A 17,167-nucleotide genomic window follows, 5' to 3' on the forward strand; every position below is an offset into this window, starting at 1 on the left:
TAACTGGTCGTATCTTAGGGAACAGCTCGATTATTTCGTTGGAATAATAAATCCAAGTATTAGAGTTCTACTTCTATCTTCGTTGGAGATGAAACTGGGGTCAGGAGCGGGATGTCGCGTGGACGTTGGAGGGTGGCCACGTGGAGGCGCGTTCTCGCGTTTGTCTCGAGGGTTAGCGTTATCGTTCGGGCCGGTGCGGTCTCTGGAGCAGGGTGAGCGAAGCGAAGCGGAGCCGCGGCGGGACGAGGCGGGTAGCAGCGTACAGGAGAGAACGCGGAGCCTCGTTCCGGCGCGCAACGTTGGCCAAGATCAATAGGCGGGCCACGAGCCATCATCCCAGGCGACAGAGAGCCCGCTGGTTTTGATCTCTCGCGCAAGCGCCCCCATCTTTTCCTTCGTACACCGGCTACCGTCGCTAATAACAGCCACGCTACCGGCTATAATGATAACGTCACCGTGGCAATCCGACCGGGACAGAAATTCTACGCTCAACCGCCGCCACGATCGGCCGGCGAATACGGGCACTTTCGATCGAGATTTCCTACCCCTTCGAACCTGCAGAATCCGTTCGATTGATCGGCACGATTTGATTCGATAATTTCGTTTCATACAGCGTATGGAGAGATATGTACATCAAAAGTATGGAGCCATTTTATAGATAATGATACTTTAGTTTTTGGTACATCACCTAGTGCTTACTTAATTAATCCTCGAATGGCGGACCATGGAGAGAGCCACAATTTAATTTTCTAAATTTTACACTGTTCGTAAGAAACTCCATCGTTTTAAAATTGTATATTTAATTTTAAATTAAATCCAAACTTCGTCGTTCAATGGTTAAATAGTTAAACATTATCATCTGTAACATTGACCTGATGTAAATTTTCAAGAATTAATAAAATACAATTATAATCGATATTAATCACTTTTTAATTATTTATCAATTCTGGCAGAACTATTTCAAAATTAGCAATGAATTGTAAAAAGTGCAATGAAATTTTTAACAAACGTAGATATATTTTAGTATCTAGTTTCCTCGAAACTTTAAAGCGATAGAATAAAAAAATAGATGGGACATTTTATACTCCCGGTTAATGGAATACTCAATGCACGAACGTAGTATTTCACGTGAATTTGGAGAGTAGATAGGTGTTAGAGGGATGATTGAAACAGCGTCGTTATAATTGAAACAACCATCCGAGCCGGGCCATTAGAGGGGTTGAAAATAGCGTGTGCGTCTGACCACTGACCCATACTACTTCCGAGGGACTCCATTGTCGCTGCTCTAAGACCGGTGTTAGAGGCAAATGCTCTTAATATATGCCGATTTATTTCTGTTCTACGATAAACCTCTGACTATAGGGACGACACGTGATGAAAATTAAATTTACTGCGAGGACAGGCTACCTAAATACACGTATATTATTATACCAGAGATAATCAAATGAAATACTTTATCACTAATATCATCGCTTATCATTAAAATCAAAAAATTACAAAACATTATTTTAAATTTTGTTCAGATTTCACATTACCCCTTCGAACATTACTTTTTAACACACGAAATCGTTTCGCGACTTTAATCGAAATACAACTTTGTCCATTTTGTAGATCTGGGTCAGGATCGACCTGGATACTCTTAACTAAAGCGAAATCTTTCCATAAATTGTTTAATGCAAAACAACGTGTTAATACGAAACAATTCTCGGTGGAAACATCGAGATACTTTGGTAACTGTATAAAAACCTGCACGACGATGCCTTCGAACTTTTGTAAGTTTGAATATAAAACAGTATCTTAGTACGTCTGATTTACGCGTTTCTGTAAAATTGTAAAATTACACTCCGTACGCGAATAAAAGCAGCGATAAACGAGCCAGCCCGGCAACAAGATACGCATCGAGGATAAAAAAAGTAACTCTCGTAAAAGTACGTAAGCAGAATTATCCTACCGTAACTTACGAACGTGTACGTAAAACAAAGAAGAAATAGCCTGAACGTTTATCTTTCACGGGCAGAGTGCAATGTTATCGATCAAAGAATCGCGAATCAGAGGAAAATAAATAATTCAACGGGGAGGAAAACCGCGAAAAGGGTGAGAAAATGAAGGATGTTAAGCAGCGTTGAAAGACGAACTCGCGGAATTATGTTGCGTTTGCTGGGAATTCATGGAAATCTCTGCTCAACGACGTAGATTGCGACGAGATAGAGAAGAGAAACAGGGAAATGAAGAAGCGACAGGAAACAGCCTCCGCTTGTGAAGCCTCGCGACGAACGACGAAGCGGAAGTCACGAAGCTGAGCTTAAGACGATGTTTCAAGATAGAGAGAATATGTGTTTTCATACATTTGTCGATACTTTCTTTTGAAAATTTTTTAGACAATTCAATGGCACTCGAAACTTTCCACTCGAAGCTACCTGAAAGCTGCTAAAATTTTCAAATTCTTCAGAACTTTCAGAAATTCCGAAAATGACGGATTTTAAATTACTTGAAAAATGACTTACTAGTCTGTGAATGAAGATCCTCTCGAGACACGGAAACGATTAAAAGTGATACGGTCTCGATTTGAACCGCGCGAAACTCCTAGCTGATACTAGTTCTCTCTAATTTGCTCGAGATGCACGCTCGTCCAAGACGCAGCCGCGTCAACGACGTCGGCCTCTCTTCTTTTTAATTAAACGTTAGTCCCTTAATTAGTGGCGGGAATTTTATATCTGATATCACGTCATCCGTCGTAGCTTGTAACCAGCGCTACGACTCTGCTAATTAGAAATCTTTGCTCGTTTATTAATTTTCTTTTTCTTTTTTTTATATATATTTCCGCCATTACGTTAATCGTTCGATGAATCGCTGGATCGAAATTCGCGAGCGATGAAAACGCGACGAGTTTAATTAAAAGGTTCGCCCCGCTGAATTCTAGCCTTTCTTTCGACAATTTTCTCTAATCAACTCAATTTTCCGCAATTAACGCGTACAACCGGCACATAGGTTCGCGTGAAAAGCGTCGCGTTACGCGGCGACACGCTCGAGGCCCGCGTCGAGCTTGAATTTTAAATGGAACGCGCACGGTGGACGCGATTATTAACGCGAACAGAGGCTCCCTTTTAATTAGCTGCTATCCCTGTGGACGCGTTAAGAAGGAAATAACGTGCTGGATTGCCACCGTGTCGCACAGCATTCCTGTCGAACGTGTCGCTACGAGAATGTAAAATCGATCCTAAGTCGACGAAGCTTTTGCATTCGATACCGTTTCCATCTGCTTGGCCCCGATAAGCAACCGGGCGGACCTTTATTTCGAATAAAAGCCAATTTTCCAAACTCGAGGGACAAAGACGTTTATCCGGCTCCTTATTCTTCGACGGATAAACTGTTTTGATTGCAGCTCGCGCTGAAAGTTTTGAGAATCCGATTGTATTGTCTTCTTACGTATGAAATGGATGATTTTCAGACCAACCAAAGCCTGACGTAATTTCATGACATAAAAGTATTACGAAATAGCACTTGTGATGCATCAATTTAAAGCTTAAAATTTCATGAAAATTATTATATAAATGCTTCGTTAATATTTTTCATAAAAAATAGCTAATTTCTAATTTTACAATTAGTAATGTTCATAGGTGAATTTTTCAAAATGATACAAAAATTTTCAATTTATCTTGATCATAAAGAATTTATAGATTTCAATTCTGATAAATTGAAAGTGTATTACCGTTTCAACCACGATTCTCAAAACTTTCAGAGTAACCTAATTGTAGACGTGTAACAATGGATTTTCGAAAGGACGAGCAGTATTTCTACCCTGTCCCCGTGCGGGCTAGCAAAAGAGTAAACGAAGAATCTGAAGCAAGAATTTTCTCTCGAACCTTGAAGATGCACCGGAAACGAGACTACTGTGCTACGAATTCGGTGAATCGAGGAATTCACCGAGAACTCGACGGGACACTCGAGGATTATTTTCATTCCCGGAAATTCGACTGCCGCTGCAAGCTCCTTTTTTTTTCTCTCCACTTTTTTTTCTCTTTCTTCTCTCTGTCTCTTTTCCACCCCCCCCCCCCCGGTTTCCCTCGTCGACGATCGCAATTATATTCGAAGCAGACCCGCCACGGGTAAATATGTACCCAGAAGTGAGCGCGACGAGAGACAAAAGCGTTTCCCCCTGCTGTAATCCGCGTTTATGAAAGAGAAACAAAGCGATGAAAGAAATTAAAGTAGATTTTCAGCGGACGGGAAACGGTCGGAACGCGACCGGGCTGAAGGGTCGTGGAGAGGGGTGGAGAACTTCTAACAGGCTGAAATTAGACCAGTCGCTTCTTAGAAAACATCGTAATAGCTTTGCTGACCGAATGAGCAGGGTAAAATAACTCCGCCCTCTCGTGCGTTAAACAGCAACCTTCTACCGATCGAAACTTTTTAGAGCTCCGCGGTGTACGAGCATGCGAAATAAAACGCCGGCTCCGCTCGCAATAACTCGCTCTAGCCGATATGTACCGGCACCGAAGAGAAGGTCAACGATCGTTCGAGCCCGCGCCAAGATACTTTCAAACTCTGCGAAACAAGCCACGTTTCCATCTACCCTCAACGACCATCGTTTCCCTTCGCCCATCGGCGATTTCGCGAAAACAGCCTCCGAATGGTCACTCGACGCCGACGCGCTTCGATATCGGGCCAAACGTTCCATTACGAACCTGTCAAACGCAATATTTGCAAGGCAAATCGTGTGATTTTTACCCGACAAGCTGTCGGTGTTTGTTTAAAAAAAGAAATTCGCGGAATTGTTGAATTTATCGTGTAAGGGGTGAGTTGAAAAGTTGTAAGCTGATTTCCTTGAAACCGTGTTTTCCGAGAGGGTGAACAGAAGGATGAATCAATATTTTTGGTTAAAATTTTTATCGAACCCGCGTAACACTTTTCTTAAGAAGGAACGGATTTATGAAGATCGCAAAACTTTGGGAAAGTTTATTGAAGTTGATATTTCATGTATGACCCGGCGAATTTTGAATGAAACTTGATCTCCAAGTTACTAATTCCATTGTAGAATATTTAAAGCACCGATCACTGCTTACCCTCATAATATCAACGGTTGAAATTCAATTACTCGTTGAAATTTAGCTCGCTGAAGTGGACGTAAAAATGATTACGTTTCAAATGTGTACCTACTAATACGTTATTCAAGAGAGCTGTTCAGTATCTTTTAATCCTCCCGAAGAAATGCATTTTCCGTGATGAGTTCTCTGCACACAAAGCGTACGAGATGTCTTTTGTAGCGGGAGAGAAATACTTGGATAAGTCAAAGGAGTTTGTACGCGGATGAGTTCAATGATACAAAGGCACAACAACCATTGATGATTTGTTTAATCGAGATTTCAAAGCACTGTGCGTTTCAAAAGGGGATGAAATAGTCTTTGATATTTAAAAAAAAAAACATCAAACGTTATAAACTTTGCAATGTGAAATTAAATAATATCGTGTTTAGAGAAGGGGTAACCGATGCTTTTATTAAATTCCAAGAAGTTTTTAATTTCTTACCTTATTGCTATTGATTAGTAGTAATTAGGGGTTATCTGAAATTACGGGCTCGGGGGGCTCGAGGGGGATCAAGGGTGTTTGGAAACATTGAAGTCAAAGGAATTTTATCAGTGATAATGCAATCTTCATTAAATTTCAAAAAATTTTCAATTACCTACATTATTATTATTAATTAGTAATAATTAGGGGTGAAGGGATACCCGAAATTGCCGGCTCGGGAGATTCGAGGGGAAAAATTGGGGTTCGCTCAGAAGAAGTCAGGCAAACACCGTAATACTACAATTTTTCGGATACTTAGTGATAACGCAATGCTATTCAAAATTTATGCTTTTTGAAGCATAGAACACCGATGAAATAAATTTTCAAATCCCCCATAAATATCATTTCTTTTTTAATAATGCAAAGGGGCAGAGCGGAGGGGGCTGTGAAAACGAAGATAAAGAGAAAGGATTGGTCTTCGAAGAGACCTATCAGTTTCGAGGATCACGTCAGAGGATCGATTGCGAGGAAGATTCAGCAATGGGTTCACGATTTACCACGGAATGTCATCGTTAAACTCTCGAACGGAACTTTTGCGCGAGTATCGACTCTGTTACTGTGTTTCTTTCTCTCTCTTTCTTGCACACATCCCACTTCCATTGCAATTCTCTCTCTTTCTCTCTCCCGGTTCACTTCCTGCACATTCAACCGAGCGAATGCACCGGGTGAAACCTTGCGCTCGGTTAATTCGCGGACACCACCGATACCTGGGTCTTCCTGGAAAATCGGAACCGAAATCCTTGTTTGAACGTACACTGTGTCGTTTCGTAGCGTGCTCCCTTTGTAATCAATGGCAAACCCAGGGGAAAGGGCTTTCAACCTTTGATCATGTACCATCTGAAGACTCGATTGATCAGAGAATTGCTGTAAGTTGTTCGATCACGCGCTTGTTTGAGTTTGGTGATTGATTTTGTTCGATGACAACTATCTTTGAAATTGCTATAATTATATTTTTCTTTATTAACATTAAATGATACTTTGAAACGAGTGTGTAATTTAAGAGATAAATTTTTCATATTTTCACCTGAATATTACTGATAGAGAAAAAATAATAAGTGAAAAGTAACGATAAAAGTCTGGAATACATTAATTTACTTCTATTTACGTTTCACACGTGCCTGCCTCTTTCACTGCATCAGAAATCCTAAAAGCAGTGGAAATAGTGCAACGAATAAAGGCGTTTTTAGGCTTGAATCTCGGTTTTATTCAGAGATAAGTAAAAAATATATAGAGATGTAGATGGTGGAGAAGAAAGAAGGAGCGAAATAAGATCATCAAAAACGAGGTTTTCACGAGCGGTCTAACGAGGTAGCAACTTTTTAACCCCCTATAAGTGAAATCTTTTATGTTTGCGAAAACAAGATTACCTGACTCGACATTATTAAAACATAGAGAATAATATATATGAATTGTACGATGAAGAATTCATGATAAAAATTTATCACGTTGACTAAAAGTCACACAATTTTGTAAAGATTTAAATAAACAACGACACCTCTTTCATAAACAATTGTAAGCTAAGAGCTGTTACAATATTGTCAAACTGTAATTTAGTCGAGAGAAAAGAGCAGAGATGTTGAATAAAAATCCAGCTTCCAAATTGTTCCGTCCAGGAGACATTTTCTTAATGAACATAACGAGTTGACTTTTTATTAAACATTGAGCTTAACTTGTTAAAGTTAAGGGGTCGCGTACTTTTATGTACCTCTTGCCAAGACAATCTTACGTTTCATAGTGTTCCTTTCGGCTTACTTCAGCATTTTCCATTCAAATTATATATATACCATCCGCTGCGTGGAAAACCGAGTCTACTCTAAAATTCAGACTCCGTTACAAGACACGCGTTCCACCAGGAATCCAAATATTGCGACGGGATCTTAAGGTAGCGTTATGCGTCGCATCCCGTTTCCAACACTGGCGAACACCGCGGTAAAAAGAAGCTAATAAAACTTCACTCTTCGTCGTATACTCCTCTTCTGATTCTTACACGTTTATTTTATCCTTTTCCCCTCCGAGCAACGGGAAGGGAATGCGAACACCGTGTTTACTCAAAACCGAAAGCTTTAGACAAAAATCAGTTTGTTTATACTGCACTCCTTGTTTAACATATCCCATCTGCTGTTGTATTATTTTGACTTTTTATCATATGTATTGTGGAATATTTAAAGTTATCTTTAGGAAAAATTAAAATATCCTACGTGGTTTGAGGAAATTTAGAAATAATTTTATTTATTTTTTAATTGCGCTATGAAAAAAGAGAAGAAAATAGCAAATATTAATCAAATTACATTAAATAAATAAAAGCTTTCAGTTAAAAATTGCTTCTCAATACCTTTAATAATTTCTGTATTGTATGTCGTCCTAAACGTTGATATTACTACTGGGACGATCAATGTGTTAATAGTACTGCTTAAAAAATTACGAAATACCAGACGTGGATGAAAATATTTTTTAAAAATAGAGTAAAATTTCAATTACAAAATTGATTCCAAATACCTTTAATAATTTTTATATTCGTATGTCGCACTAAGCGTTGATATTACTACTGTGATGATCAACGTATTAATGGTTCTACTTAGAAAATTACAAAACACCAGTGATGGATAAAAATATTTCTTGAAAATAGAATTAAATAGAATTATATTTCAAGAAAATCTAAAAAATTGATCGAGAAATAATAAAATCAACAATTTAGAAGGAAACTGGTTGGCGCAACGATCAAACTGAATCGATCATCTTCACTTTCAATTACCCCCGATCAAAGGACACTTTCGATTAATGAAATTTCTCGTTCAACGATCGCAACAAGGTTACAGGTATCGACAAAGAAATCCCGCAAAAAGATACGATTCCCGGTATCAAAGCAAATACGAGGATAGGGGTAAAAAAAAAAGCAACGTAAAGAGGTTTCGTGAAACCGAATCGTACGTCCACAAAGGTGGATGCTTCGATGTGCAATTGAATCGAAAAGGTTTCGAGCGGATACCGAGCTAGTTTGGCCAGGCGTATGCAGGCGTTTGCAACGCGCATTCAATGTTTATACCGCGAGCGGACCTCTCGATTCAGAATCACGCGGTCGTGAATAACGCTCGTCCGCTCTGACGGCGACGATTTTAATTATCCTGCCCTGCTGGATGCACGCAATAAGAAGTTACGATATTCTTTGCGTAGGCGCGTTATACGCGTCCTTTTCCCTTTTGTCGAGGTTCACTTTGTCTTTGTGACGCAAACATTGCTCGCCGAGACGAACCGAATGAACTTTATAGCTCGAGAACAAAGTTAACAGGCAAAGTTCAAGCTGCAGGTGGTTGGGAAATGAAGAGATTCTTCTACTATACTTTGAGAGAAATGTAAATAATACGGGGAACTACGGATGTCAATTTAAGTCTTGATTCGTTGCAAAAGTTTATATTACGATGGTACTATGGTCACTTGTAAATGACGTCTTGAATTTAATTGAGTTACCATAACACAAAGAGATCCTGAATATATTATTGATGTTTTGTTAATATAAAGAAAAGGCAAATTGAATTTAATTAAAAATTGAAAATATGAAAAATTCATTTAATGTTTTAATAAAATTTGAGCATTTTCAAATTTTGTTTAATAGAGTAATTAGTAAACAAAAAATGAAGGTAAGCTTGAAATAGTTTTAATATTATATTAATAATGTAAGGTACCGATTTAAAAGTTTATAGTTGAAAATTAACTGATCACATTTTTAATAATTACAGGTTTAGTATGTCTGACTATACGTGGCCTTTGCTACTGTGGCATTCAATCTGCCGCAGTAGAAAAGGTCGAGTTTAGTCAGACATACTCTAACGTAAGACGCTCTCCATTGAACACACTAATTTCAAATCTTTTTATCATACTAATTGGCTACATTTGCATTAAAATTCACAATATATATATATATATATTGAATTATGACGACAATATATCCTCAAATGCATCCTATAGAATGAAACGAAAATACCAATGCAGAATTGTAAATAATAAAACGGTTTATTCTTAAATAAATAGTTTCCCATAATAAAATATTCATCAATTGAAATTTGATTGTTACTTTACGTGCGATGATAAACGTTTGCCATTTCCCTGTTCCGTAATTTCTCTTCAGAAACAGAAAGGAAATTCAGTTACACAGAGATAAAATAAATTTCTGAGAAGATCAGCTAGAATTCTAAAGGGAGTCTCTCAGCGAAGTAAGATCGTCGGTGCAGGTAAGACGTTCCAGTGGTTTCAGTGTAAATAGATTCGAAAGGTTCAGTCGACCAGTGAAAAAGAAGCTAGCGAACCGCGGATAACTGAACGAACGATTGATCCAATCTTGATCAGAAAAAGAGGATTACAACGCGAATCTTAAAAGCAAACAGTTCACAATAGCGTTCAAACAAAATCGAACCCCCTTAAAGAACAAAACATACGAACAATTTATAAAAACCAATTAAAAAATAAACAACATCAAACACCAGACGACAAATATAACGAGGCAAATTCAATCTCCGAATAAAATAAAATAAAATTAAAAAAAAAATAAAAACAAAGATATCCAACTTGTTGTTCATTAAGAAACCTTGAAACACCGAATCAAAGAGGCAAGAACGGAATTCCAAGGGGAAGGGAAACGCAATCGCGGAAAAGGAGTTTACAGCGAAATAGGCAGTCGGGAAAAGTAGTGGAGGTCGGTTGGAAGCATCCTTGGCGGTTTCGAAGCAGCCAGGTAAGGGAAGGCCTAATCAGGGGGTGAAAGAGGTATACAGGCAGGCAGGCAGGCAGGCAGGGAGGCAGGCAGGCAGGCAAGCGGGCAGGTGGGTTAGAGATAGGCAGGGAAGCAAGCAGGAAGAGAGGAAACAAGAGCGCTTGCGCGCTGCTACGGCCGGGCTAGACGCGAGAGCCGCCACTCCCGAGCGCGTAGCGGTGTAGCGCGGGTGCTGACCGAGTGTCCCCGTGAGAAGAGCGAGAGAGAGTGCGAGAGCGAGCGAGAGTGCCGAGAGCGGAGAAGAGAGAAGAATGTCCATCGTCGTGGGAAGAAGGATCCTGTGGAAGCGGAGCCTGCGGCAGGACATCTTAGCCGATCAGGCGGTTCCGACCTTGTAGAAAGAGTACAACGAACAAGAAGGATCCACGACCGACAAGAATCTCGCCAACAGTTCTCCCTCCTCCGCCAAGCCCCTTGTTCGTTCCCTGGACCCAGAAACCTCCTGATCCTTTATTCCACCCCAGGTGAGATCGAAAAAGGCTACGTGAAAGCTCTGGATAGAGAGGGGACGAGATAGAAGAAGCACTGACTCTATCGCGACATCGGCATCGATGCTCGGAAATAGGATACTCGCGATACTTGGTGGAACGGTTAGAACCGTGCTCGTGAACTTGAGGGCTGATCTAGACGCGACGACGCTCGTGTAGTCGCGAGATCGTTATCGACTGCACCGTATCCGCTGGTGGTGACCGACGAAGAACCGCGGTAAGCAAACGATAGAAATTTACGTGGCCCAGATTCTTCTCTAGCAAGAATCATTAATCTCTCGTTGTGATCTCGTTCGCGAGTGGTGACAAGAAGCTGTAGAAAAGGACCGACCCGTGTGTCGAGGCACGTCGAGAGAGATCGTGTGAGGTGATTCCGATTTCGCAAGAGGGATCGAGAAAAGAAGGGAAACAGTGTTACGAGGAAACGTCGAACGCGAGTGTCAGTGAAGGGGCAGGATCGGGGTGAATTCGAGATCGTAGCCGAGGCTAGAGCAGCAGCCTGTACGAAGAGTAAAAGGAAGAAGAAAAAGAAAAAGGGAAAGAAGTAAGAGAAAAGTGGAGAGCGAAAAGCAGACGACGAGAGCAAGACGGAGGTAGGAGGGCGGGGCGGGTGGGAGGGAGGGTAGGAAGGGAAGAGGAGGACGAGGTGGAAGAAGGGGTGAGGGTGAGACGCGGACGGCACGCAGAGAGGCGCCGGGTCAACGCGCCAGGTAACAACGCCTCAGGACACCCGCTGGCGTCCTCGCCGACGTCCTTCTCGTTGTCCTCGTCGTCATCGTCGTCATCGTCGTCATCGTCGTCATCGTGAAACGGCGAACGCGCCGTTGTGATTCACCTCCAACCTGGACAGCCCGATCCTTACCACGGATAATATGAAGTCCTTCCACGCCGCCTCCTGGAGCTTCGCCCTCCTCGCGGCCACGGTCGCCTTGCTGCCCGCCACTCATCGTGCTCCGTTCGCGCAAGCCGCGTAAGTACATATCATTCGTATCTATCGCTTCCTCCCTTCATCCCTTCTCTTTCTTTTCATTTCTTTTTTTTTTTCTTTACTTCTTCTCTACCCTTCGAGTTTACGTTCGATTTCGATTCCCTTGAACTTGGACCCGATTCGCGTTAGTAGAACGAGCACCTGTCTGACTTCGAATTAACGAATTCATTCTACTCGAATGTAATTCCGCTCGGATGATTAACGAGCACCTGGTTGAAACGTCGCGAAAAATTCACGGTTCGCGCGTAATTGAAAAGTCCCTGTCTCGTCTGCTCCCCAATACTGGAGACGTATAATTTGCGGCTTGGAAATGTAGCCGCAGACGTCTGAATCGATAGCCGCTGAAACTGTCCGCGGACTTACGGTGTGTGAGCGAACGTCTCTTTGAACTTCCTGGACAAACTTATCGTACACACCGAGAGAGATATCGAGAAGATACACGATCGCGCGTTAACCCCTTAACACTTATGAGGGCATGTTGAAACGTCTAATTTACCCGATATCTTGTACTAATCGTAATCGTAAGTTATCACTTATCACGGCTACCCATATGACAATACTCCTAGCAGAGAGTATCTATAGCAAAATACCTAGGCGTTATATTGCGTCTGATACAACGAAGAAAATCAAAGCGATAAGGGTTTCCAGGGAATTGTCCAAGTGTAAAGGTGAACAGTGTGAAAATCAAATTCTCCTCGGTGACCTCGAACGGACACGCGGGTCGATGTTAATCGACGAGAGCCTAATGCGCCCGGAATACCCCGCCTCGCGAATCGATACACTTGCAGCTGATTCTACGAACGAGCCGGGGCACAAGGATTTAATTAATGATCCATAATCCTGTATCTCGATTACACGTTTCGCCCGTGGCTGTGGCGTGCACGCCGGATGCCTTGGCACACGAAATTGCTCGATAACCGGGTATAATGGCCGCGACACAGGGGAAAAACGTGAAATTTACTTCTGGTTACCAGGCGTTACGTTTCTCTTTAACCAGTTGTTGGACCGTCTGGTTCGAACGGTAACCACTTTCAACTCACCCTCTCCTTTCCACGTGCATATACGCGGGGGACATCTATCTTTGACACGACACACGACGCCGACAATACGATGCTGCGAGCTTCCACAACACGGGCTTACGGCGTCTGGATGCACGTTCGTGATTGCATGTAAATGAGCGGAAACATGCAGCAGGCTAGGTTCCATGGCCAGACGTACGGCACACCGGTAGGCGCACGCTCTTTCAATGATCACAATGACGCCAGCCCTCGTGACTTGAAGACAACGCCGAGTAGTCGTCTCGCGCTTTGATCGACGCGGCGCGGCGCGTCCGTTGCGTCGAAAAATTCATTTGTCAAACGATCTAATCGTACCGTCGATCCTCCACGCTGCTTCTCTAATTGCTCTGACTTTAATCTACCTCTTTGCCATTCTTCGCTAAGATTTTAGAAACACCCTTCAAGGGTTAATCCACCCTCTAAATCTTCTGCAATTTTATTAATAATTATGTTCAACTTCCTGACACATCCATTTTGAAATTTTAAAGGGTCCAAGGGTTTTCAACCCTCGGATGAATTAAATAACATTTTTTGGGTGGGGTACACCTCGGGTAATTTTCTCACGAGTGCACATGCACTCGACGACTTTTCCAACTCAATTTTCTTTAAAACGAAAGTTGAAACGGAAGAAATGTTGTACTACCCGACTCGAGACACCGTGTATAATTGAATAATAATTTTCTAGGAAAATATTATTCTCGAAATGATGATGACATTTGCCGCGGTGCGAATCGAAATAACTCGCGGGACAAAGTAAGCTCGTTAAATGAAAAACGCGTAAGAGCGATAGGATCTCCAAAACGTGGGAGCGGCCTCTCTGTGTAATAACCGAAATGGAATCTACATTCGGTTAATAAATATAAAGCTGTATGGGGAGGTAGACAGGCTTAACAGGTACACCAGCCAGTGTGCCGAGAGTGACAGCGGCATCGTGAGAACAATGGCGAAGCTGAAATTAGTTGTACCGGCTCATCCATTCTTGCATTAACGTGCGATCCGCTCGCTCCGTGTACCTACACATATACGCGTAATCCAGCAACGTTTCTGCAACCCGACCGACTGATATCGAACGCCATTTTCCGACAATGTTTAACGCGTTTACTTATCAGTCGTCGAGAGTTCGTTGCGTTCTAACGCGTCGAATACCGATGGGGATCGTTGGTGACCAGAAATTTAAAACAGAATTATAATTATACGCGTACTTCGCTATATACGCTCATTTTCCCTGCAGTATTAATTAATTACAAGAATGATTTTCTTCGAATTACGTTAGCTTCTATCAAAAGAACGACTCGGATTTTATAAAGTCGTTAAACTTTACGAATCCTTTGGCGAAATTTCATATGGTATAGATTATGATCCTGAAATCCCTCGTATAACTTCAGCAGGATTAACTTCTGAGACGGTATTGCAGCGGCGGAAGCGTGATTAATCGCTTCACCGTCGAGCACCGAGAGGGTTAAATCGATTTCAAGATTAAACAACGTCGAGCGTTCGGAGGCTAGGAGACGGTAATTAAGCGTTATATTGAACTTTGATGTATATTTCGATGATTAAAGTAACGCGATAGCGATTAGAAACTACTTCTTCGATATCGTGACAGAAGAGAACTTTCATTCAACTATGACAAATATAATTCAGAATATTGAATTTATGAAAAATATACTTTTTTAAAACCTAAAAAAAAATACTCGATAAAAGTATATCAATTACATTTGCATACTCGGCTTACGTCCCATATATATCCAAGCAACGAACCACCCTCACCGTAAACAATACAATTTCCTCCGATAATTCCAATTCCACCCTCGGCATGCGGAGGCAACAACCGGCGGAAAAAAGAATCACATCAACAGCAGGCTGGCCCATCCCCAAAGATATCGTCGGGGGAATAAGGAAAACAGGGAACGGGGCGCAACAATTTCGTCCGGGGCTGTGATCTAATCCAGGAAGGATGGAAAACGGTAGTTAGGTACAGTCGAAGGGATTATCAATATTTACGCTCTTCCAACAAGCACAGCTCCGGTCGTTCCACCTGTTTTCTCCTCAAGGGCTGTGCCTGTCTCTCTCCCTCTTTCACTCTAGCCTCCTCCAAGCCCCTACGAGTACCAACCGCGGACGTTCTGTAGTGTGGTGGTATCGGTGATCGCAGTAGAGCTCTCGAGCAAGAGGGTGCTCCCGACGTGGCAGAGCTCCAAATCCTCCTACGCTGCCACCCTCTCGCACCGCTGTCGTTACCACCACCCTCGTCGTGCTCCCCCCCACCCGCCAACCATACCATCCTCGACCATCGACACACATCAGACTTCTTTTTCTTATCGGAGAGAAACTGTCCTTTCTCAGACTTGTACGTCTTCCACACTAGCCACCCCTCTCTCTTTCTTTCTTTCTCTCTTTATTCAACCCTTTCTCGGTCACCCGGACCAAGCTCGACCCGCAATCGTACACTCCTCTCTCGCCACTATTCTTCCTTCATTGACGTTTCCTTCCTCGAATGCTCGCTCATTGAGTATGCCGTTCGTACATCCACCACCGTGGACAACCGATTTCGTGATTGAAACAGCCGTGGCGTGCGCCACGAATACGAATGCCTCTTCCACATTTTACTTTATTATCTTTATCCTGAAGATTTATGCAATTCTAGCATTTATCAACTTTTGACGATTGAGGAAGAATGATGGTTCTTCTTAAGCTATTATTTGAATTTAATAAAATTTCAAGGCGATGAGTTATTGATTCAATTTGTATACGAAAAATTCTACAAATTTTCAGAAAATTAAATAGTTTCTTTTCAAAAATAAAGAAAAGAGTTCAATACCCAAGGATGACAATTTATAATACAATCCTGTTTAACGACACAATACTTGTTCTAAAATTTGTATATTGAAAACTGAAGAAGAGAAGAATCTCCGAGGGAAAAGTGCGCGATCTTTGAACGCTGGATAATGATCGCGTGGTCGTGAGTGGCAAGCGGAAGGGCGCGTGGCACAGGACTAACAGGAATTGAAAACGCGACGGATACTCGTGCGGTCTCGAATAGCCGTGTTTTTGCCGTGAAAGCGGAGAGAATCGTCGTCTAGCACGGAAACGAGAGAAAACGTGCCAAGTCATTCGGCTCGCTCTGACCCACTTTCCTCGGAAGCGTAAAACGCGCGCACTTCGCGACGACGATCCAACGAAACTGATTTCGTCTCTCTTTTCCTCTTCTCCCGCTTCTTCTGTACGGTTACACCGCTACCTTGGCGCTTTTTCTTCCTCTTCTCCTCCTCTTTCCATCCTCTTTTCTTTTTTCGGCAGACACAATGTGAATGACGCTTGAAGAGCGTGATTCGCGAAAAAGAAATCCCAATTTCGCGGCTACCAGCTACAACTTCGCGATACTTTGCCGAGGATACTACTTGAGAAATTGCCTCCTAGTTTCTCGATTCAATACGACAGACTGTTTTCCTTCGTTCGTTTTCATTTCTCGAGTTCCTTTTCATAATCTAACGCGACGAGCTCTGAGGATGTCTTCTTGTATTACATACGTTCAACCGTCTATTCAATGCTTTTCTATTTAACGCGATGATAATTATACTTTTTATTTAGTGAAAGATTTTTAAAATTAAAGAAAGAGAAATAATATCCGATAAAAGTGACTTGAAGTAACAATCTCAATAATTCTTTTTCTTTTCCTTTAACACGATAGTTAGTACGAATTTTATTTAATAAAAAATAGTTTTAAAAAATTAGAGACTGAAATTATAATAGAGATTCAAAATCACGAATTGAAATGTTAGATTGGAAAATGAACACTTGGTATTCTTAATAACTCGTATCATTGTGTGTCACAGTAGTCGCTGTTTCACCTGTGCCCGTCATGGTGTTAATTATTGTATAATGTCACATTAATTACTTGGTTATTAACACGTTGACTGGCGCAGTGAAAACGACCGTGTGTAACACGGAACGATATAATTGAAATTATACAGGATACGATCGTTTTACGTTTAAATTTAACCTCCTCCACTTGCTACCTTCCCTAACTAACATAATACTGAAAATTCTCTTTTATTTGTTTCCCTTAGTTATTCGATTATATTAAATTCCTTATGATAATGAAAGTATCCTTTGACAATAATACCCTTCTTATGATTTATTATACAAAGTTTATGAAAGGACAGCAATTTATGAAACAATCAAAGTTGCCCTTTAAGCTTCTGAATCGAAACATTCGTTGGACGTTTAACATTTTAAACAATTCATTAGAAGGTGATCGATAGCGACTCTTCTGGTACAGTTCTCCATAAACTTTGTCTGTATT

The 17,167-nt window shown here is 41.5% G+C and overlaps 1 protein-coding gene and 1 long non-coding RNA gene across 6 annotated transcripts in view; one reads left to right on the forward strand and one right to left on the reverse strand.

The window, feature by feature from the left end:
- LOC114876907 overlaps nucleotides 1-17,167 on the reverse strand; it is a 173,913-nt gene that overhangs the window by 78,389 nt on the left and 78,357 nt on the right. The window lies entirely within an intron of this gene.
- LOC114876903 (gamma-aminobutyric acid receptor subunit beta) overlaps nucleotides 11,472-17,167 on the forward strand; it is a 76,038-nt gene continuing 70,342 nt past the window's right edge. For all 4 annotated transcript variants that reach the window (XM_029188825.2, XM_029188822.2, XM_029188823.2 and 1 more), the window contains exon 1: nucleotides 11,472-11,788. In XM_029188825.2, the coding sequence (XP_029044658.1) occupies nucleotides 11,691-11,788 (98 nt within the window). In that variant the 5' untranslated portion in view covers nucleotides 11,472-11,690. The remainder of the gene's footprint in view (nucleotides 11,789-17,167) is intronic.

This window comes from Osmia bicornis, chromosome 5 (genome assembly GCF_907164935.1).
Source record: "Osmia bicornis bicornis chromosome 5, iOsmBic2.1, whole genome shotgun sequence".
NCBI lineage: Eukaryota > Metazoa > Arthropoda > Insecta > Hymenoptera > Megachilidae > Osmia > Osmia bicornis.